Here is a 23663-nt window from a genome sequence, read left to right as displayed (position 1 = left end):
TAGGTTACATCAACGCGTGGAAATTAATTGTAAAATTATTGATTGCAATTATTAATTAAATGAAGTGTAAAATTATTAATTAGAGTCCCGAAGCATGATGAAATTGTATACTTTATAATTAGAAAGCTCAGAAAATTTAAACACGAATAACAAACAGTTCGTAAATTCTGTCCTCCAAATTAAGTGCAGACAAGACATCTTGCTTTGTTTCCTTTTCATCGGCGTCTGCATTTATTACCTCCCCCACCCACCCACTGTTTATATAAAATCACAAAACAAAGCATTACAAGAGCATTAAAGCATGAAAAACAATTTGCGGATAATTAGCAGCCAGCAATGTATCACCAGGAGAGCATAATTTTCAATATATTGCTACATTTCCGCTCGTAAGAATAATCGCCTTTGAACTTCTTTGAACTTCTTTGATCTTATTCGAACTTCTTTGATCTTCTTTGATCTTCTATGACCTTGATCTTTTTGTCACTATAGAAATTCGCATGTTCTCATGCAAAATAAGGTTTATATATACGAGTATATACGAGTATTATAGTCAACTACTGTGTCGCTGCTTTCTACTGCCCGATATCCTACAAAAGCATAAACCATTGCTTTGGGCTTCAAATCACGAATTGCGTGCCTCATAATCATATCGTGGTTTCAGTACGTAATACCCCAAATTAAAAAAAATAATTACTTGAACTATTACTTCTTTCCATATATGAATTCTGTGCTTTTTGAATATATAGAATATTGCAGCAATGTTAATTTACAATGTGGCCATTGTCACGGTTTAAAATTTTACATTTGACCTAAATTTATATTACGAAGCTAAAAAAATTGTTTGTTTATGTTGTTGTGCAACGAAAAATAAAAGGACGCAGAAGTAGCAGCATGTCACACAGACCCCGTTTGGTAATATAAAGTCCTCGCTATTCAGAGCTTTAATATCTTAATGGTACAAGTAACCCCAATTTTTTTTCCTTCACTAGCTGCTAGTTGACAAACCCCTTTGAAGTACGCAGAGATCAGACTGATCCCTTATTCAATATAGCTTGTAATAGCACTGAAAAAAAGAAAAAAAAGGAACATAAGAAGCTTGATGTCACAAAAGCAAGAGTGTATGTTAAAGCTCTTACAGGAAGAACGAACTGTAAAAAAAAAAACCCTGTAGAAAAGAGTTTCTTTTATGCCTGAAAAATAATGCTGACCGACTCATACTAACAAAAAAACATGATAGGTAGTTGTCGCTTGTACGTTATTACAAGTCTTGTGTACATGGTTTACGTTTTACGCAAGGACAAGCAGACCACGCCCTAGCTAGCTGCTGACATCACTGGCGCACGCTACTTCGGTCATACACACGTTTCCCACGTTTCTACTCGGAAGCACGGTAATCGCGTAATGACTGCACCACGTTCAAACTGAACACAACTCGCAAGAGCCATTGCACAAGAACGCTGTCGAGAAACCGAAATAAACCAAACCCGCTGCAAGAGAATAAAGCGATACCCGCCGTGGTTGTTCAGTGGCTATGGTGTTGGGCTGCTGAGCACGAGGTCACGGGATCGATTCCCGGCCATGGCAGCCGCATTTCGATGGAGGCGAAATGCCAAAACAACCGTGTACGTAAATTTAGGTGCACGGTAAAGATCCCCAGGTGGTCGAAGTTTTCAGAGTCCTCCACTACGGCGCGCGTCATGATCAGAAAGTTGTTTTGGCACGTAAAACCTAATAATTAAAAGAATAAAGCGATGCCCGCCGTGGTAACTGAGCAGGCTTGACTCTGCTGCTGAGCACCAGGTCGCGGGTTCGTTTCACGGACGCGGTGGCCGCATTCTCAACAAGACGGGATGGAAAAAAAAATTTCGTGTACCTTATCTAGGGACCAGGCGAGCGAAACCTAGGCGGTCGTGAAGGGTCTGAACCACGAATTACGGTGGCTTTTGCAACACGATTTAAAACGTAACATATCGACACTCGACGAGGCGATAAAGCAAAAGATCAGACAAAGACAAAGAGCTTGGCTTTGCATGCTTTTCAGTTTATATTCGCGCTCAAAAGTGTATCTATTACGTTTTGAATTGTGCAGAACAAAACTAGCTTAATCGCTGTTTTCTTTGATAGCCCCCGAGTTGTTTTCGATGAGTTAAACCCCATAATTTAGTTCGGCTCGAATAATGCGACTGATCAACTAGATAGAAACCCCAACCAAGTCACCGCAAGCTGACAGGAACTCGTAACCTCGCCGCAGCTAGCAACGATGCCATCCTGCCCGGATATTGCAGCGTTCTATCGTTCCCTTTCATGGTTGGCATCCGCCACCCCACAGTCTCCGCCCTTACTCCTGTGAAGACAGCTTCGCCTCAGCAGGCGTCTATGTGTGGAGAAGCACGCATCCGCGAATGCAGGCGTGCCATCGAGCGTCGCTGGCCGCATCGGAGCACTGGGAAATTGGACGGCGGGCTGTGTGCGCTCCGTGGGTGTGTGTGTATAGGAAAGCGGGCAGACTCCCCGGCGGGCAGCTGTCACCACCTTTCGAGACGACGGCGGTCGCCGTCCGGTGCGCGATATACGTGGGTCAATGGCTGCCGTCGCGCTTCGCCATCGCGGAACTCATTATCGATGATGTCTCACGCGCTTAATTAAGCCAGAGGAAACAAAACCAGGTTGACTCCACTCTACCGTTGGATGCCACGTTCGTCTGATGCAATCGTGACGGCGTATATTGGTAGCAGCGTGCGTGTCTCTAACGCAATGGCCACGATGCGCTGGAAAGAAGCCCCGGAGATGCGACAGAAGGGCAAGAGCAATGTCGACAACGTCATATTGAATTCAGTGGCACTCTCGGGTGATACTCGGTAAAAAAAAACGTCGAAATTTGTTCCGCGAACGGAAATAAATATTCGTAAAATGTTACCGCGATAACACAAAAATTAGAATCAATAAAGAATACAAAGACTTAGGGGGAGGTGCGCTCTAGTTCTCTAGTTGTTTATTTCATTTGATAAAACGATGGCTTGGTTAAATATTGTCAAGTTAATTTCCTATTCCCCAAAAGCCGCTCGATTGCGGGGGATACTTGGTCGTTTGTGTTACACATAAATGAACTACAAATATCACGTCATTGGCCACTTTTCACATCGGAGCGTGTCAAATCAGAACAATTTTTTATCTGCCTCACAACACATCACCTTCGAACGGAGAATTATGTGGAATTCTGGGAAGGTTCATGGGGTAATGGACATGCAAGCACAACTGGGGGATCGACTGGAGCTCCAATGCAGCTCCGGAGACATTAAAGCGATGCTGTTCGCACAGTAACAACTCTTAGCTTTATTGTAAAAAATCTAGAAAAATGTGTATTATCCCCTGCATAATATTTCGTCCACAACATACCCAGGAATTCTGAACGTTGCCCCTGCGGCCATCTGTCAAATTTCACCGCAATCTTCCAGAGTAACTCAACGAGCAGCGATCTTAAAAATGATATTTCGAGAGGCAACCCTAATTTCTACAACTTTCACTTAGCAACGTTGAGAGGGTACGCCCTTTTAATAGCATGCATATTTATGGCGCTCATTGACAACTTTCCTGATGCGTTACAGTAGCGTTTTATTCTAAACGGAAACTTTGCTATAACACATTCAAGACCTTACGATTAAGTGCTGTAAAAACGCATGTTAATAAGAGGGCGTGCCTTCTCGACGTTGCTCACTGAAAGTTGTAGAATTTAGGACGGCCTCTTGAAATACCACTTGTGTGAAAATGCTGCCCATTGAGTTACGCTCGTGCACTGCGGCGAAGTTCAAAAGATGGCCGAACAGAATGTCCAAAATTCCTGGGCATGGATCCATTGCGCTGAACCTCTGCCATCCCAGGCCCTCCAGATTAAGCTGCACCAATTGAAAAACTTTGCCAGTGCAACGCCAACGCGACTGAAAATGAAGTAGCTTCGCGAGTTTGATTATATCAAAAGCAACCGAAACGATTATCGACATAGGAAGAGTGCACAAGGATAAGGTGGTCACAAAAGCTTGTCCGTCAGAATGGACGGACTGGCGACCTCAAAGACCTCACATGCGTGCATAAAGGCCTACCGTGTGTAAAGCAAGAAATGTCGTGCCGATTTTCCAAGCAAATGGTTCAAATATATGCGTTTACTCGCTAACGTCTCTGCATTTCTCTCTCCCTGCGCAGATGGTGCCGGCGTCCCGTCAGTGGTCACGAGCCGCGTGGGCGGCGACGCTGCACTGCCGTGCCACCTCCGGCACGCCACGCAGGACTCGTGGGCCGTGTCCGTATCATGGTTCAAGCGCGGCCTCTCGGGACCCGTCTACACCGTGGACATGGGCTCGGGGAATTTCCTCCAGGCTAGGCACCGGCCGGCGCACCTATGGGCTGGACGCGCCTACTTCTCTTCGGCCGACGAACCGGCGCTACTGATGATCGGAGACGTTGCCGCGACCGACGCCGGACTCTACGTCTGTGCGGCGTCGTTCGCCAGTGGTGCTCAGCGCAATTCCACGGTGCGATTCGTCGTAGTCGGTGAGTGTTTCCTCTGAACACGCTAGCGTACCTTAACGTTAACGTATGAGCATAACTCGCTGAAGACCCAACTAACTAGCCGATCGTCATCAATGCTCAATCTGCGGGGGATGGGGAGAGGGGACAGAACTAAAATAGAATCGATAGCACAATATGAAAAAAGGAAAGGAAAAAACAATAAAACATCACCTATAGTTCCTGCAGTAGGAGGGGACACTATGGTATCCTATACTTTCTTCTTCGAAGCGGGTATCGGTTACGTAAGTTCTCGCACCTTTTGGCCGTTTGATCGAATGGCCGAAGAGCGTGAGTGCACTTTTCAAGAGTGGGCAAGGCGAGCTGCACATTACTAAGTGCGCTTTGTGGACATTATAAATATCAGGGCGCAGTAATTGGTTAGCACTCCGTGTTTGTACATTGTACTTTTTTTTTCAAGCTTTTCTGGACAATGAGAAAAAGAAGACTTCTCGAGCAAAAAAAAAAAAAGAGAAAAGAGCCCCCCAGAAGTCTAGCACTAACCTTATCTCCATAGCAACTAGCCACGGCAACTAGCAGTTCAGAGCTATGAGCTCCGCAGTGACATTTATATAATATAAGAAGCAACCTGGGCGCATATATAAGCGTACTCGAGACCGACATCTATTCGTATGCTAGCGACAACTGCTTTTGATTCTGTTGTTGGAATGCTCGATTATTGAACCGTTGCCTAGCTCCTGCATTTCAAAACATTGTACAAGGAAACGGTGCGCATAGGTCAGGTTACAATTACTAGCAACAGAAGAATGCGGAACACCTTGTGATCGGCATTAATGGAGGAACAACTTCTTCCCCAGGTGTGCACTAAAACCCTAAATATCAAACTGCTCGCGATAAAACACTAGTCATCCTTTCCTTTCCGCCACCAACTGGAAAACTGGGCCTGTAATCCCCAAAACGTTCTTACACTAAAAGCGTTCGGGCCAACCAGTGGTGATGTGGAACATATTATTAGCGAAGGCGATCAGCCACTGATAAACAGCACTTACGAACAAAAAGCTATGTGAGTTCGGTCCCTGAACTATAGCTAAACGAAACTTTTACCCACAGCGAATTGGTTGGTTGGTGTGTTGGTTGAGCCTACCTACTTATTATGGCGCAACTCACTACAGAACAGATGCCATGAATGGGACAGCTATAAAAAAAAAAAAAACATTAAGATAGGGCAGAAGATACTAAAAACACATGAATGGAACACATTGATGGAAGTTCGTAATGACAGGTCTTAATTCCCTAAACTGCATTGTTCTAAAGCTTAACGTATTAAGAACTGATTCTAATAACATTGTTAGAATTGAAACTTAGCATTGTAACCCGTTGGCATTACTCGAACGTAAAGTTGACTCCCCCGTTTCAGCGGGCTCTTCATTCCTCGCCGCGTGCCTGCCGAGTTAAGCTGGGCGAGCGCGCAAGAAAACACGCCCATTATTCTCACCGGTCAACCCCCCCGGTGGTAACGCGAGGGTTTGCGCGGAACGCATCTTCTTTTCCCCGGCAATATGCGTGCGCCCAACTCCGGTCGTCCCTTGCCTCGTCAGCCCCCCTATCAATGGCCGGACGGCCACGCCATGCAGCCGCAATGTCCCGGACAAGCGCGCCTTGCCCGAGGCAGCGCGCGAGTCCTGCGAACTAATGAAGCTTCCCCTCCTTTCCCCCCCCGCGATTCCCGAGCTCGGAATGCGCGGCGCCTAATTAGGACCACCTTATTTCTCAGCCGGCGTGCCATTAGTCTCGCCGGCGCGGCGCGTCCCGCAGCAACGCACGTGCGTCCAGCGCGCGCGCTGTACGGTCTCAGCGCGAACGCTTTTTCGACGACCACCGGGGCGGCGCTCGGGGTCCCGCCACGGGTCTCGCCCAATTTGCAGCCTGCGAGACGCCATTTCCGGCGGCACCCGGAGAGAGCCCCCCTCACACACACACACACACTCTGTCACTGCGCTCACAAAGACGCAGCCACGGATGAGAGACGCCGCAGGACTAGAGAGGGAGAGGTCTTCGACTGCCCTTCGCAGCCGTGCTATCTCTGCTAGAACGGAGCGGACGTACGCCGTATCCACTCACGACTAGCAGCGTGGTGATAATGCGGAAACCTCTGACTCTAGTATCTACCAGCGATGAGAGCACGGTGGTTTAGTCAACATAGGACAGATTTGCACTACACGGATTTGTTTAACCTGCTTTAAACGGCTTGCGCGTCTTTGTATATCTATCGTTACGTAGAAAGTATTGCATTGTGGATGCAACGATATTCCGTGATTATGCGTGCGCACGAAGTTGCGTTTGCGTTGAGAAAAATAAGAAAAATATTATTGTTTCCAGACTCACGCCACTAAAGGCAGCTGAAGCAATGTAAATAAAGCCTCAAGATCGCCTGAAGGTAGCAGCAGGAAGATTAAACATATCCCTGCGCTAACCATAATTCACGCGTTGGCTGAAAGGTCAAAGAGCAAGAGTTACCTCTAGTACTAAGATAGGAAACTCTATCGTAGCGAATGCACGAAAACACCGCTTTTTAGGGGTAATTATTGACCGAGACCTTTCATGGAGCCCGCATGTTTCATACCTGAAGAAGAGATTATTGACAATAATACATCTCCTCAAATTTCTCGGCGGAAAGTCATGGGGCACTTCGGTGCGGTCAATGCTGCAGCTGTATAACGCCTTGTTCCTCGGCTTCGCAAGATACAGCCTCCCTGTGATTGGCAACACCTGCAAAACAAACCTGTGTGTACTCCAGGGACTACAAGCTCAGGCCCTAAGGACGTGTCTCGGTCTTCCGAGGTGTGCGTCTACAGCGGCAACGATCATCATAGCTCGAGATCACCCAATATCAACGTACTTGGCAACCGACGCTCTCAGGGCGCATATTCGGCACGTTGCCCGATTACCTTCTCACCATCTTGCCGCTCTACCCACAGAAAGGCCACACACAACTTTCAGTCGTTTAATTGATGCCAATCGCCCCTCATTGCCATCGAACTACATGCCTGCAGCAAGACCATGCTTACCTTTATGGTGCCTGCACAGACCTGACATACGCCTCACCATCCCAGGAATCATGAAGAAAGCCAACATGTCCTCGTTTGCCCTTAAGCAGGCCACGTTAGAACATTTACATGAGGTGCACAGTGGCCGCGTACACGTTTACATCGACGGTTCAGTTACATCTGCAAGCGCAGCTGCCGCTGTGCTGATACCAAGAAGATCCGTCAAGATACAGCTCAAGACGTCACATGTATCATCAACGACAGCTGCTGAACTCGTAGCCCTGCGTGCGGCTCTTCATTTTATTAAGGAGGAACCATCCCAGGCATGGTCAATCTTCTGTGATTCCAAGGCAGCCCTACAGAGTGTAATCTCAGTACTGCGCCATGGATCACATGAGCAGCTCGCCGCAGAGATCAGAGAAGTCCACCATCGACTAGTTGACGAAGGGCACGATATAATATATCAGTGGTTGCCTAGTCACTGTGGCATACATGGCAATGATCGAGCAGACGCAGCTGCCCGATCTGCCCATGACGGCGTCAACTGCGTTGCCATTCCTCTTTCGAGAGCCGACGCAGCGAAAAAACTTGCCACACTTGCGCGTGACCTGACATTAGCCCAGTGGAATTCATCCGATTTCACAAGTGCACGCCTCCATACTCTAGACCCTAATTTACAGCTCCATATTCCGTCCGAGCTTCCACGACGTGACTGCACCCTTCTTATCCGTCTATGGCTTGGAGTAGCATTTTCAAATGCCTACTCTTTCCTTATCGGAATGGCCAACAGCCCACTGTGTGACTTTTGCGGGTGCAACGAAACGATCGAGCATCTTCTTTGTCAGTGCTCTCGTTTTAACCCACAAAGAACTGTCCTCTCAGCCACCTTAGACAAACTGGACAAGCGCCCTATGACAGAAGACAAGATCCTTGGAACCTGGCCTACGCGAACATCAGCGCGATCCGCTATGAAGGCGCTGCTGCGATACTTGAAAGACACGGGACTTTCTGACAAATTGTGACAGTACACTGTGTGGCGCAGGACTGTACGGTGACACTGCGTAAGACTAGGAATGCCTTTGCGGGTTGCGTGACAGTGCCCACAGAAATAGTTCGTGTGTACGTGCGTGTGTGTGCTTAGGTTTTTTTTCCTTTTTTTATCCTTCTTTCTTTCTCACCTATTGCATCCCCTTTCCCTTCCCCCAGAACAGGGTAGCCAACCGGAGATAATCTCTGGTTAACCTCCCTGTCTTTCCTTTGCCTTTCTCTCTCTCTCTCTCTCTATCGTAGTCCTTAAAAAAAGACAAGCCACTCAGATGTCTCACCGTACAGTTAATAAATTGAAACTTTTTCCATGCTATAATAAAAAAAATAATGCAGCATTAATTCAGAACTCATGTCAATTCAATATATTGTGCAGTAGTTAGGATAGTTGGTTAATCACGGCAGTATGTGAAAAACGGCGGCAAGAGTGCAGACAAAGGAAAAGAGAAAGAGAGAGCGAAAGAGAAACAGCAAAAATTGGCTGTGGCTTAGCTCAGCTAACCCTGGATATGCAAAGCAACAGCTTGTTTTAGCCTGGCTAAGTCTTGATTTCACTCAGTTAACCTTCGATTTAGCTGTAATTATTATACTTCGGTATACAATCATCGTTAAGCCAGGTATGACGGCTGTGCCTAGGTCGGTGGCTAGGCATGACTGTGATTATGCTCGGGTAGACACGCATCGTTCGACGGTGCGACGCCTGTTGTGCCACAGGAAAAGCGCAAGTGCTACACATGCAAAGAGACGCCGCGAACATGCGCAGCGTCGAAGCAGAAATGGACTGGGCGCGAACTCTGTCGCTACATTGATCTCTACGGTGCGAGGCCTGTTGCATTCCGGACCGTCTCCAGTGAAGCAGTTCGCTGCGCGATATCCGCGGGGCGGCCAGACGCCACTTGGCGACGACGGCTCAAAGCCTCCCGCTCCTGCGCAACACTCAGAAAAGACGGCCCACCCTTGCTCTCATCCATGGCCAAGTTCGCACTCACTAGTCGAGCGCGGCGCTCCTCTTAGGGCCGATTTACGCTCAAGCCGCCCATCGCCGCAAGCCGCACCGCACGCGTGCGGTCGCGCGAAAGATTGCACGTATCAAACACTTGTGCACAAATTTCGATTTACAATGTGTAAGGTATACACTGTGCACACAGTGTAAATGGTAATATGAGCACAAGTGCTGGATACGTGCAATTTTTTCGCGCGACCGCAAGCGTGCGGTGCGGATTGCGGGGGTGGGCTGCTCGAGCGTAACTCGGCCCTTAGCCAGGCGTGCGGGGAGTAACGCGGCCAGGCGGCGACCCAACTACGGAGAGCGCATGCGCCAAGCCGGCGGCTGTGGCGGCGAAGCTCGGCGCGGCGAGTCAAGTGATGGGCCGGCAAGGCTACGGCACAGCTGCGGTCAAATGAAAGTCAAATTCGCGGCGACGGCGAAACTCTGCTCGACGAGGTCAGTAAAGCTTTCGTTTTAAAAGAAGAGAAAACGACACAACACAGGTTGTTTCTGACAACTGACCGAAACGGCTTTCATAACTGGACGCTGCTTTTAAAGCGAATCTTTCTTTGCCTCTTCCATCGACTTTCCCACTGCTGCTGCTGTGGGCTGCTGCGGCTGCTGCTGTCCGGCACGCCGCTAACGCCGGCCACGTAAGGATGTAGTTGAGACGCACGCCACTAATGCCGGCCACGTGGGGACGTGGCTGAGACATGGCCATGCCAAAAAAAAAAACATAAAAGGCATGCGCTGTTGGTGTTTTGTTTAATGACATTTGTTTATAAGCTGTCATTCTCGAAATTCCGAGGAATAGCTTTGCAAAGAATGCAAGACACAGTATGCGCCACGTTTGCGCGGTTGTGGTTCAGAGTGATTACTCGCCAAGCGACGCCCGCGGTGTCGACACCGGATTTTCTGTGACACGGAGCCCTTAACGCTATCGCGTTGGTACATGACAGGAGTGTGGCACAAAGGAAAGACGACCAGAGAAGCTCGTGTCACGATTTACGCCACGTCGCATATGCACAGTGCCCTCTGGACGACTAACTAGGCGCGACCCCTCACGTATGCTGTGCACCGCGCTTGTCTCTGTGCTCACCCGCAACAGCAACAACAAGAGGGAGGAGGTGGGAAGAGTGTTAGCGAAGGAATAGAAACAGAGAGAGAGAAAGAGAGGAGGCAGTTTTAACGCGATAGCCCGTGTCGCTGAAAATCAGGCGTCGGCGTCCCGCGTTGGCGATCAGCGCCGGACATCGCCTCGCAAAAATAATTGCGAGCGAAATTCCGAACCACACATATCCAACCTTCTCTACCACCAAAGTTGATCAGACTGTGTCTTCATTCTTTACGAAGTTATTCATCGGAATTTGGAAAACGGCAGCCGACAAACAAATGTAATGTAAAAGCGCATGTACTTTATGTTAGCTCTTCTCAGACTGAAATATCAAAAAGTGCGAAACAATAACAAGAGATCGACCCACTCAAGAGGCCGCGTTTCCCCCAGAAAGCTCGCCTTCGTGCATTGCGTTCGCAGCGACCGCTTCCCGGTAAACGTTCGGTTGCATAAGCTGTAGTTGCCGGGAAGCATAAAAAGCAGTAAGGGGTCTTTGAATGCTATCACGTTCGACTCTTAAAGGAGAAGCTTAAGCGTCCTCCAAATTTTGTGAGCTAGAGCTACAGTGCTACAACCAAGAATGGCGCCGAAGAGTGCACTTACAGTGCCGAAGAGACGAAGGCTCGTACAAAGCGTCGAGCGGAGCAAGAACAACAAACACACGCAGAGCAGGCAAGGTATCGTTTCACATCCCGTCACGACTGTCGTACACCGTCAATATGTCACCGCCAAATAACGTCAATGAATGGAAACAGCAGACAAAGTTTCGCTTACATTGATTCCAACTGTGCGTGGGATCTGTATATTCTTTATGCGAAGCATATTACGAGAGCTCAACCCAGCTCCTCAGGCGCGGCGGTGTCGCCTTGAAACCACGTGACACCGTGACGTCACGACAGAGGAGAAGTGGCTTTGGCTCAACTCTTGCAAGACGGGCTGGGTGGGAATCGAACCAGGGTCTCCGGAGTGTGGGACGGAGACGCTACCACTGAGCCACGAGTACGATGCTTCAAAGCGGTACAAAAGCGCCTCTAGTGAATGCGGTGTTGCCTTAGAAACGAGCTGTTTCTAACGCTCAGGCGTGCGTCGCTTGCTCAGGCGCACATTTCGTTGCCGCGCCGAACGCTGCGTTGCTCGACGCTCACCGCGTTCGATGCGAGGCGCGTAGTCGCTGCGCCGTAGCCCATTGTCTTACACCCCTTGGCGGGTCGACGGGAACGCTGTCGCGTTCCACTCTTGAAGGCGAAGCAGTAATGCATGAGTTGTTTCTTCGTCTAGCCGAACCAAATATAGCCAAGCAACAGCAGTTCACCAGGCTAAACAGTGGTTCAACAACTAAAATAAAGGCTAGTATGCTTCGCATCCTGGGCTTAACCTTACCTAAGCCACAGCCATTTTTTCATTAGAGAATGCCTCCTACAGGGCGACGGATGCGCGTTTCTAAGCGCAGGAAAAAGGGTAGATAAATGTATCAACCACCTTGCACGTTCCTTACCTGCCGACACAAAAGGCATGCACCGCCTGATGATCAAATCTGCGGGCATTCATTGCTGGAACGAATTTGCCGCGGCCTGTGGCAGGTGATGTCACATCCAGCTGCGCATTCAAGTGCGCGAAACGGAGAGATCATATTTCTGGTGTTATTCCTACACGTATTATGTAACCTAATTTTCTCGATATAACCATTGCTTACGTCTTAAAAGATGAAGGTGAAACCGAGAGTATACGACCGCCAATTGTCTACCTTAGAACACATGCTCGCACGGTAATTAATATATGTGCACGTACACAAATACATGCCCTGTTCAATGTTAGCCACCCCAGCCGTGGAAAATGTTTTACATCAAGGTTAGAGTTAAGGGTGATGACTATCTCATGTGTCAGAAAAAATTCTCTGTTATCAGACCAGGTATGGACCCGTAATAAGAAAATAAACCGCATTAATCGTCAAGCGGCCGAAGCCAGCCCCATCCTGAGCTTAGATACGTGTTCCCCTATGCAGCAGATACGCTTCAAGATAGAAATTAACAGGGCACTATCTGATTATGGAATATCTTCAATCAACCAGTCAAGTATGCATTACTCTTGTGCTTAGAAAGTCAATGAGCTATGCTTGGCATTCTCGCTGTACCAAAAAGGAAGGTCTTCTTTTTTTTTTACTGACGTAACACGGCAAGGCAGATCAGCTTTCAGATCAATGCGTATATGTTCCAGAAAGCACGCGAAGCTTAGCTGTCCACAGCACACGGAGAATCAATTTCTTTTATTGCTAAGCATAGTAAACGTAAAATATCCGAGCTTATTGCAGTTTCTTGTTTCCTTTCTCTCTTCTTTTGCGAGAGTTCGAAGAGTACTGGCGTGATTGGCCCGTACAAAATTTTATGAGGCAAAAACGCATAGAAAAACGTGAAAGCAAATTCGAGCTTTTACACATAAGTTTCACTGAAGCACTTCATCCACTACAGCAGCATACTCGATAAAAGACAGATTTTATTACTGCGAAGGCATCACGAGGGTGCGAGTGTAAGGATATCCAATGAGAATACCAGCAAGCCTAATTTAATACATCGTCCGTAAACCAGCGTGAAAACAAGTGGACGGCACCTCCTATACAATAGCAATCGGTCACAAAACAGGAAACGTGCCGCTCTTTTTCTCTCTCCTTCTGTCACTTCATTAGTGCAGTGGCTTTGTTTCCTCGCGAGTCCGAGTCCCAGCCAAAGTCGATGCCTGTAAGGTTCTATCGCCAACCTTAGTTTGTCATTGCCTTCTTTTTTCTTCTCCCTTTCCGTCGGGACAGGATCTGTTCCTTTTAGTAGATAAACAACAGTTCCCAGAGTCGTCCGTACACACTTCTGGTTCGATGCGAAACACTAATGATGAAACCAAGAAGAGCGACCATACATCACGCCTCCAGCGATTGGCCCTCCTTGTCTCGCCGGTACACAAGAGACGTGACTCGGTGCCACGCCGTGCTTTCCTCTTGTTCGCGCACATACCGCTTACGTTACGCGCGTGTACGAGCAAGCCTCACTGGAGCCAGATTGCGCCAATGATTGCGTCTCCCCGAGGAAATGAACACGGGGTCGCTCTATACAGGCGTGCCCGCCTGCTTACTTTCAGTGTGTGAGAGCCATGGGATTCGAGAAAAAAAAAAGGACTGTTTGGTTGTGAACCCTGACTGGGCTGTGGCGTGTCACGATGAAGCAGGTTGTTCGTGTTCGACTTTATTCGTGTGTTATTTTCTTTCTTCTTTCTTTTTTGAAATCGATGTAATGCAAAAGAAGGTCCCGAAGCATACACTGTGAGGGGGACCTTTTATTAAGACATGTATATGATGAAGAACGTGCCGTTAACAACAGTGCTTAACAACATATACGTTAACATACTGGAAGTAAATAAACAAAAGAGCAGGTTGTTTAAAGTTACGCGAGGACGTGCAAAACTGATTTTTATCGTTGATCAGACATTTAAGGTGATCAGCATCAGGGATAATTTAGTAAGCGTAATAGGTATGTGCAGTCAAGAATGGTCAATAAATGCAACGTGGTAAGAATAAATTTTAAAGGCAAATAATTATTCATGAACACTAATTGCTAAGAACATTTAAGTAAAGTTACACGTAACATAAAAAAATATATATAGGTAGCCTTTAAAGATAAATGTTTGGCTCAGCGTTGATACACCGTTAAAAACTGTCGTAGCATTGATGCCGCCATCAACAAAAGGTTTCCTCATCCCTTTTAACTGCTGAATGCTTATGGTTTGTATTGTTTATTATGGTTCATGTTTTATATTGCTGACGGATACATTATATTTGTTTTGACTCGTACTCTACCGTTACAAAAGCACCCTCCTCGCAAAAATCTCATTAAGCTTTTACTGCGGCGCTCCCTGCTTCCGGTTCAACTCTACCTAGCAAAAAAAAAAACGATTATGAAGAAAACACCGGCCTGTTCTGAGCTGATTACTCTCGTTAAAGCCCACAGAGCGAGTTTGTTCGTGACACAAGCTTTCGCAACCCTTCATTCAGAAGCCTTCTTCCCGCTGTCCTGTGTAGATTGTATCACCCCCTCTTAAGAAATTACGAGCAGAAGGCTGCATAAGAGGCATTTCCTCTTTTTCGAAATCTTTTCTTTTCACCGTCGTGATGAGGCTGTCAAAGGCCGAGCAATAATTAAAGCTACGGAAAACCTGTTTTTTTTTTTTCCCCGCTGGCGTGTTTACAGCAACAATTGCCGCTTGGATACGCTGAAAGATAGCGTGACTAGGTAAAAAAAGTTGCAGCTACACTTGCTTATCTTTTTAAAGCTTGTGTTCCTCCAAACAGTTTTTTCGGAGCCTACGCATGCTTTCCGGAAACGAAGGAGTAAATAGAAACACGCAACAAAATTGAAAACAAAACAGTCAATATCTATTTCGCATTGTAGTCACGTTCGTAACGATGTTTCTTTCTTTCTTTTTAACTTGAGATCGATTACTCAATCGGACCTAGTGTCGTTAGCATGTTCGTTGTCCGGTGAATGTACGCGTCGTGTACCCTGTTACCACGAGCAACGCACCACAACTGCCGCGAGGAATCATTACACGAGGTAATGTCGTCTAGTCTCACATGACGCGTAATACCTCTGTTGCTATGTTGGGGTCCACTCGTTACTCGTATGTACAGCATAGCATCTTATGTGTTGCTTTCCCCCTCGAATACGTTAGACTCGCGCAAATAGCTTGCACGGCATACGCTGTGCACGAAAGGTTCTCGCTATCACCGCTCATTAATTATTTATTCAGTGTTCATAGGTCGGTCTTTACGGCGTGTTGCATATTCTATTTATTTATTTATTTATTTATTTATTTATTTATTTATTTATTTATTTATTCATTTATTTATTTATTTATTTACCTAATTAATTATAATACCCTCAAGATAGACACAGTACAATACAGAGCAGAATTGATGACAATACGAATAGTTTTCACTTAATAAAGCGGAGTACTTTATTATCAAGTATAAACATTCAATTTTTTTTTTATTTAGCTTTGGCTTAGCATTCTACCGAGATTTGCAATCCAATGTGTAACTGAGAGGCTTTCATATTACAGCAAATACGTGCTAAGAGTTTCTGACAATAAAATGAGACACTTTTACGTCACTTAGTGGATCTAACTCTTTAATTTCCCTACCGACATGACTGCACAGCGCGAAAAAGACGAGTACAGAAGAAAGGACACAGCACAGGCGCTTCATCACGTTATAATTTCCCCGTCTTGTGGCCAATGTGAGCTGACTTTGTCGGGCAGTCCTCGACGCAGTAAAAAATTACCACGATATGAACACCTGGGGGCCGGCTAAAGAGAGAGAAATAGAAGAAAGGGGAAAGGCAGGGAGGTTAACCAGATGGGAAGATCCGGTTGGCTACCCTACGCTGGGGAGAAAGGGGAGGTAGAGTGATAGCAAAGTAGAGATAAAGAAGGAAACGAGCATATACATACAATCCCAGTCGGTCTCTGTCATCGCATACGGTAACCGCACAGCACAGTATAGCACTTGCAACACTATGAGCATCTGCTCAGGCTACAGCCACCTGTCCGATTCGGTTGCCCTTAAAAACTGCAACAGTGCCCTCGTCGCGCTCCGCTGCAATGGCTTGTGATGTCGTTTACACTCAGACGCTCTCAGAGTGGCAAGCCAACAACAGATATCCCGGATCAACGTCAGATTTGCCGAAACAGCTCGCGCCACCTCACAACTCGGGAGGTGGTAAATGCCACTGCGCCTAACGTTTCAGGCACCGCTGGCCGCACACACATCAAAATACATTTGCACGGGTGTTCTTCACATGCCACTGACTTTTCGCTCCGGCTTTGCCATTAAAGCCTCATTTCGGATATGGGAATTGGGAATCGAACACCGTCCAGTCGGCATTTTCAAAGGAGGATGATTCTCTTGCACTACGACCGGACCTTGCTGGACTAATTACAGCTGTAATTACCGCGCAGCCCGCCTTCCGATCCCAACCTTTGGGGAGATTCTTCGTCGCGGGCGAGAACAAATTGCATGCTCAATAGGCTGGTCCCCCTCGGCTCGTCCCGAGTCACCATTCTTCCACTCCGCAGTAGAGTCTTGTGCGGCTGCGAAGTCATCTTGCCGCCTCCTCTTCCAGCACGTCCACCGCCCCTTCCCGTTTTTTGTTTCTGCTTAGCTCATCCATTTTGACGTATTCGCCCGTCTATCCGAGCTAGGGATCTAGAGAAAAGAAATGCAATCAAGCGCAGTCGTCTGACTTAACAAACCTACTCTGCGCATCTTGAAGAGCCAATGCACTGCTTCCTCTAACCGCGTCGCTTCTTCTACGGGAGCTATTGTACACGTTGCTTATTCGACAATATTTGACCATTCATCCAGTGTTCTTCCTGTTATATGCATCATTGCGAAGTAGAAGTTCACATGCAATTCCGGGATGCCTCACATACTGGCTTTCACATAAATATGCATGTACTCCTTATATTTAGCGTTCTATTGTTTATTTACACATGCAAGGTACTAAGGCTAATGTGTGGTGACGAAAAAAAAAGGATATTGAAGAAAATACGTGAGCTCTTATGTGCACGATCTGCTTACCGGTGCCACCCGTGTTCGTAGTTGCATCAAACGTGGAGCTCGTCATTTGCGGAAGTCGCGTTGGAGTCCTGACCTCCCGCTCGTTAGAAACACGGTTCTTCCGGGTCGCAGTTGTGCTGCCAGATATTAGGGACTAAAAGTGGTCCCGACTACGGCTCCCATATTTCATGTGCTCGCGGTGTGGACGAATCCTCCGGACCCCAGCAATAAAGCGCCTGTTCGCTATTCCAGGTGCATGAAAAATGCGTCGAAAGACGCTAATGTGCGACCGACGTCAGTCTAATGAGTTCCGTGTAGCTCGTCTTTCGTTGCATCTGGAAGATTACGGCGAGTTTATGGAGGAGAGTGAGAATCGGGGCACGCGATCGAAACCTCGAGAGAAAACGCTTCGCGTCAGGTTAAGCACCCGGTTCCGCCTTCTGAGTTGTGGCGCTAATCAGCCCGAAGTGCAGCCTGTTCTCTTCCCTGCCCCTCCTCCCTTTACCATTCCCTCATCGTTGTTCCTCCTTCCCACCTCCTCCAAGGCCGCTCACCCACACTCTGGTTAATTGACCCGGATCACTGGCAGGAAAGCCTCCGTGCCAGAATTCTTGCAACGTTAATCCAATTCGGCGCATTCGAACCGTGGTTATGCATGACGTGGCACAAAACGCCAGAGCTTGCCCACGTACGTCTCGATTCAACCGCAAAACAGTAATTATATCTTCGGACACGAGCGATTTAGGTGCGCTGAGTTTTAGCATGGGCGCATACGACTGGTTCACTGAATAGTAATCGCACCGGTGTGTCATGACACTTTTTGTTGGCATTCTTTTGTGGCACTAATTTTGGTGATCGTTCTGAAAGGGCCACCGCAATCACTGAGCGTGTGCTCGGGTCGCGCTAAGATTTCGCAAAAGGTAAATATTAGAGCAGCAAAGAAATTGCTTCGAACAGATTACAGCAGAAGTTGTCACGCTGCCGGTGTTGTATTATTGTCATGTCCGTTAAACATAATTTCCCCTTGCGTCCGTGCCTCATGAATAGCAACACAGGCGAAAAAAAAATCATGTAAGAACAAAATGGGAAAAAAAAGTTCATGACATTGTAAGACCAGAAACACACGCACAAAAACAATAAGCCTGGACAAACAAAATAAGCCTATAATGTTTTCTTTTTCTGTATCGGAAAAAGAGAACTCGAAAGCGCATTAAATATTTAATGCTGCTAACGAAGTATTTATTTAATTTAGTTTAGATTTGAGCGAGGTGAAATACGGTAGAATGAATCATAGCCCGTTATGGGTTGGTGCATCGCTCTCGGGATAAAATAATTGCTTCGTCAAAGTCCGTTCTCTCGCCTCTAATTTTTCTCCTTGTATTCTTTCTTCTACTGGCGTAATGTATATATCGTCGTTCCTCCACCCCCGCTCAATGCAAGATGAATGTTTAGGGTAGCGTTGGGTCATTCACTCGTTGATAATGACGCTAACCTCGAATACGCGCGAGCCGGCCTTGGTAGTATACTTCGTGCAATGCTACACAATTCGTTTCCATATTGTTCTCCTATAATAGGCGTGAAATCCAGGAGCCCATTTAACCTTCGGAATCCGCATCTTTGAAGAAGGTTGCCGTTGCTCACGTTAAACGAACACTCCGTTACTTTAACAAACTTTTCTCTTCCTTTTTTTCCTTGAGTACCAGGAGTCAAATTTATTATTGGGAGAGATGCCTTTCCGGCGACGCATAGTGCAAGAAAATAGCGCAACAAAATCCCGAACTGCGTCCTGTCTTTCCGCAGTGCGTGTTTTATTTGCGTTGCCTTCTTGCAGCAGAAATAAAAGATAAAACGAACACGTGCAGTTAGATATGCGCGCTTGCATAACTGCGGAGAGCGCGAACCCTGCCATTCGCGCGAACATGTGGGTGTGCTATTCGGCGTCCATTCCTATATTTTGAGAGTAGGCACGTGCACGCATAAATTCTTGCGTCAGCAGGTGCCTCTATTCGCAGACGAAAACAATATACACTTTGCCTGCACGATCGCCATGCGGATGATGACCCCGCAAGCCAAGAATTATTGCACTCATACTTTACTATGAGTTTATTGCATTCGTGCATCTTCAAGTGCGAGTCCGCATCTACAGGCAGCAGCGGCCTGTCAGCTTCAGTAGACCGTCTTCGGTCGGCTGATGGCACAACCCCAGCTTGCGACGCCGCCGGAGAGCTCCAATGCCGGCGGGCTTCTGCTGCTGTCTCGCCGGCACAACGGCAGTGACTGATGGAGGGTCCGTTGTCTCGTCCCACAAGAGGGAGCGGAAGCCAGGCGACGGAAGGGAAAACACGAGAAGCCAGTTTGGGACGACGCACTCCCGCGTATACAGTCTGCGAGCAGTTTCTCTCCCGGTCCCGACCACCCGAGTCGTCCCTGCGCGTATTGACGAAAGAGTCGGTCGCGACGAATGACCTGGCGGGACCGAATGTTGCCAGATAATGCGATTTAGTCGTTTCTTCCGCTCGCTGCCGTCGTCGTTGTCGCTGAATCTCTGGGCTTCCATTCCACCCCGACGGCGGCGGCAGCAGCATCGAGAACGATGAATTAGCTACCCGTCGTGCCGTGGCCGTGTTTCCCTTTTGGGGAGCCGTGCTGTCGTCTGATACGATGTGCGCTTCCTTCGGCCGACCCCTTGCCCGGGCGATGGAAGTGTTTTTATTTCCTACGGGCGTCCCTGATGGAGTCCAGAGTGCCTCGATGCAGCTTGCGCCATGCATTCTCCATCAAGTCCGGGGGAGGAAGTTGCAGTCTTCGAGATGATAGGGCTGTGTGCCCAGTAAACCGACGAATAGTTTGGTTGTCTTTGTTATTCCACATGACTTTGCAACAGCAATCGCGTGAGTGCCTGGTACGGAGGGAAGGAGGTGGTGAGGGGACGTCCGTGTATATGACGCCCACACATTTTTTTCTCTTTCTTAGTTACCGCGTGCACTCTTCCCATTGTCTCCGCCTCCACACCCTTCTGTGACGCTTGAAGAAATATTAGAGGGAACCAATGTGTAGAAAAACTGAGCGAGAGAGGAGGGCTCGTCTGAGATACGGGGATGCCGGTTTTAGAGGGTATAGTTCCTGATGGCGAATTAAGGATTGAGTCTATAAGCACAAGGTTTGATTAGCACGCCGCAAGAAGCGACAAACTACGTAGTGTATAATTGCGTACATTGAAATCTGAACTGAAATTTATGAATCCCGGGTGCCTATACAAAAAAAAAATCCGAAAGAAAAGCCGCTCAATTTTTGTAGTCCTGCGAGGACCAGCAGCTCAATCCGAATTTCGAGGTCTGCTTAAGAACGTTGCGACCTTTCCCACTCGTGAAACAATTTGCATGCTTTTATCCTTGCAGACAAGGCCATTCGTATCTTGAATTACTGCGATCCCGCCTTGTCTAACAAATAAACTTTGGACTTGTGCGTGGCCAATGACGGAAGTCCCACTTTCTTCCGGCCTCCAGCCTCAGCCACATCAATAGACCTAACCTTGCATTCATCTGACGTCCGCGTGAAGTGGTCAACTGCACCTGACCGCATGGGAAGTGATCACTATCCAATTTTTGTGTTTACTGCCGACTTCCACTTGCGCGGCTCTAAAATTAGCCATGTTGTTAATTGGGACAAATACAGGGAGCAACTTACATGTGTTTCTGGTGATGTGATTGACAAAATGATTTCTGGTAAGATGGCTGCTACCACAGCGGTCAAGTTGCCTACTCATTTTCCGATTCCGGATTTAAAACTCAGGAACCTTTGCGCAGCGCGCAGAAGGGCGGAGCGACAACAGATGCGGAAGAAGGACGACAGATCCTTGAAGACGACCTTCAATAGGCTTAACTCTGCCATTCGACGCCATACGAACAAGCTCTGTAGGTCGCAGTGGGCGTCCTTCTGCGCTAGCTTGACGGTTTTCTCACCGATGACGAGGATTTGGCGAGTCATTGGCAGTCTTGCTGGTGATTCTCGTCCTAGTAAACCTTTTGAAGCGCTTGCACTGCGCAAGCAGAAACCTCTCATGTGCTTAGCAGAGGAATTTGCAGATGCATTTGTCAGTGCAAGTTCAGGAATTCCTCCCTGCACTCCACCTGCAACATCTACGTCTGTGATGGACGCCCCGTTTACACTTCGAGAGCTACAGACAGCACTCAGCGGCCTGCGGCGTCGATGTGCACCAGGTCCTGACGGCATCACCAACCAGATGATGCAGAACCTACCTCTGGAACACCGAAAGATGCTTCTAAGCTATCTCAATCGAGTGTGGGAGACTGGCGACGTTCCTCCTTCATGGAAAGTGGCTCGCGTTGTCCCAGTGCTGAAGCCCGGCAAAGAAATGACAGACTTGGCCTCGTATCGTCCTGTATCACTGACGTCGTGCGTGGCTAAGCTTATGGAGAAGCTGGCAAGTAAGCGTTTATCTTGGTGGCTCGAAGATAGAAGGGCTCTGCCAACATGCATGACTGGATTCCGAACAGGTTTAAGCGCGCAAGACAGCGTCTTGGACTTGATAAGCCATATTGAACATCATAGAGCTTTCGGCCTTTCAACACTAGTTATTTTCCTAGACGTATCAAAGGCTTATGATACCATCCTTCAGAGCTCAATACTAAACAGTTTGCAGGCCATGGGCGTACAGGGCTGTTAGGCCGCTCATCTCTACAACAGGCAGAATGGACGGCGTAGGGCTGCATGATTGTTTTGTATATACTTTTGAAGTGCCGCGAGTTGCCCGTGCGTTGTGTGAATAGGGAAGCGTCCACCCCCCCCCCCCCCAGCGCCTCGGGCGGCAACCGTTTCTGTGGTTGAGGGGTCGGACGGCCCGCGTGGTGTTGGGTGACGAGCCGAGGCGCGCGCCGCCGCGGGGGGCGCGGTGCACAGGCGGAAAACGGATTCGGAGAAAATGCTTTTACGCGGGCTTTGTTGACATTCCGCCGATGGTCATAATAGGGCCACGCGGACAAAGCTCCAGCGGACAAAGGTTGTATACGCGACGTTGTGGCGCCGGCTCTTGAGTCCCCTGCTAATTAGAGACGCAGCTGCCAGCAATGTTGACCACGTCTGGCGCGTACGGAGCGGGGGGTTCACCCCCCTACGCATTCGGACGGCAGCCACGTGCATCTTGTTTTGAGCGCTGGGGAGAGCCCGCTTGGTGTCGTGTTACAACATGCAGTGCGCGCTGTAGAGAGGGGCGCGGCGTCGTTTTAAGAGCACCCGAGTCCGGATGCCGCCAGCGGTAATTAGTTTTCTACCAGGAAAAACCTTGAGGGGGACTACGGTACGCGGTGTTGGGACACCAGCGCCCGAGCCCCCCCTTGCTGGCTAGAAACGCCGCTGAGGTGCGAGATGGCCTCAATAAATCATGCATGCCTGGCGTGTTTGACGAGGCCGTCACTGACCACGTGGAAATAGGAGGGGGAGAAGAAGATGTGGGAAGAGGGAAAGCAGGGTGGTTTTCCAATAGATTCACTTATGAGAGTAAGCCCATCCCTTTGGGTTGTGGCTTAAGAAACTGTCAACTCTCATTGGCAATTGCTTCCGTGGGATGGGCTAACGACCCTACCGCCCTTTTTCTTTGTCTCTTTCCCCTATAACAACCGAGACGAGGTGCTTGTTCCTCAGTCTAGGCTGTAATCACTAAACCTGATAGAACAGTAAGACTCCGTACGATGCAATGCTAGTCTGGGCCGTAACCACTTAGTGGTAGAACAGTGAGACTCGGTTGATCGTATGTAGTGACAGTTGTCCTAGGCTCTAACTTAAGAGAGAGTAGAAGAGTAAGGCGCTGTTTACTCGTGTGTTTTGTATCAGTGTTCTTTTGCTAACTCTGTATTTGACTGTGTAAATATTTCCGTTGCAATATATCTTCAAGTTTTGTTACCTCCAACCTGCCTCCTGCTTCATCAACGCCGATAAACACCTTGAAGAGACTTTGCTCGACTTCAAGGAGAAAAGAACAACAATCAAGGAACTTAACTGGCGCAGTCGACAGGATCGGCGAGCTCTACAACATCGAATCCTGGACCAGTGGTGAAGGGATCAAGTCATCCAACGAGCACCTCCTGCACCTTTGAGAAGATCCCACAGCAGCCAAGCTCGGCACCGTGGAGGAGATCCGAAAACGACAGTGCATTCAGCAAAGGGTGAGCAGGATTTCTTGCGTCTTTCTCAAGTTGGCATGGCAGTTGATGTGTAGAGCAAATGGTGAGGACACGCGGGGGCGCAGAGACAATGGAGTCTAATGGAGTTGAGGGTGCGACGGTGGCGGAAATGGATCGGAATCGGGAGTTATCAAATGACGATAGGCTAAAT

General features: G+C 48.1%; 1 protein-coding gene across 3 annotated transcripts in view; it reads left to right on the top strand.

Moving 5' to 3' along the window:
• LOC135901743 (neural cell adhesion molecule 1-like) overlaps positions 1-23663 on the top strand; it is a 723087-nt gene that overhangs the window by 611103 nt on the left and 88321 nt on the right. For all 3 annotated transcript variants that reach the window (XM_070531921.1, XM_065431564.2, XM_065431565.1), the window contains one exon: positions 4198-4545. In XM_070531921.1, coding sequence (XP_070388022.1) covers positions 4198-4545 — 348 coding nt within the window. The remainder of the gene's footprint in view (positions 1-4197; positions 4546-23663) is intronic.

This window comes from Dermacentor albipictus, chromosome 1 (assembly GCF_038994185.2).
Source record: "Dermacentor albipictus isolate Rhodes 1998 colony chromosome 1, USDA_Dalb.pri_finalv2, whole genome shotgun sequence".
In the NCBI taxonomy this organism is placed as follows: Eukaryota; Metazoa; Arthropoda; class Arachnida; order Ixodida; family Ixodidae; genus Dermacentor; species Dermacentor albipictus.
The sequence above is the reverse complement of the archived record's forward strand: the minus strand, read 5'-3'. Positions and strand labels throughout refer to the sequence as shown.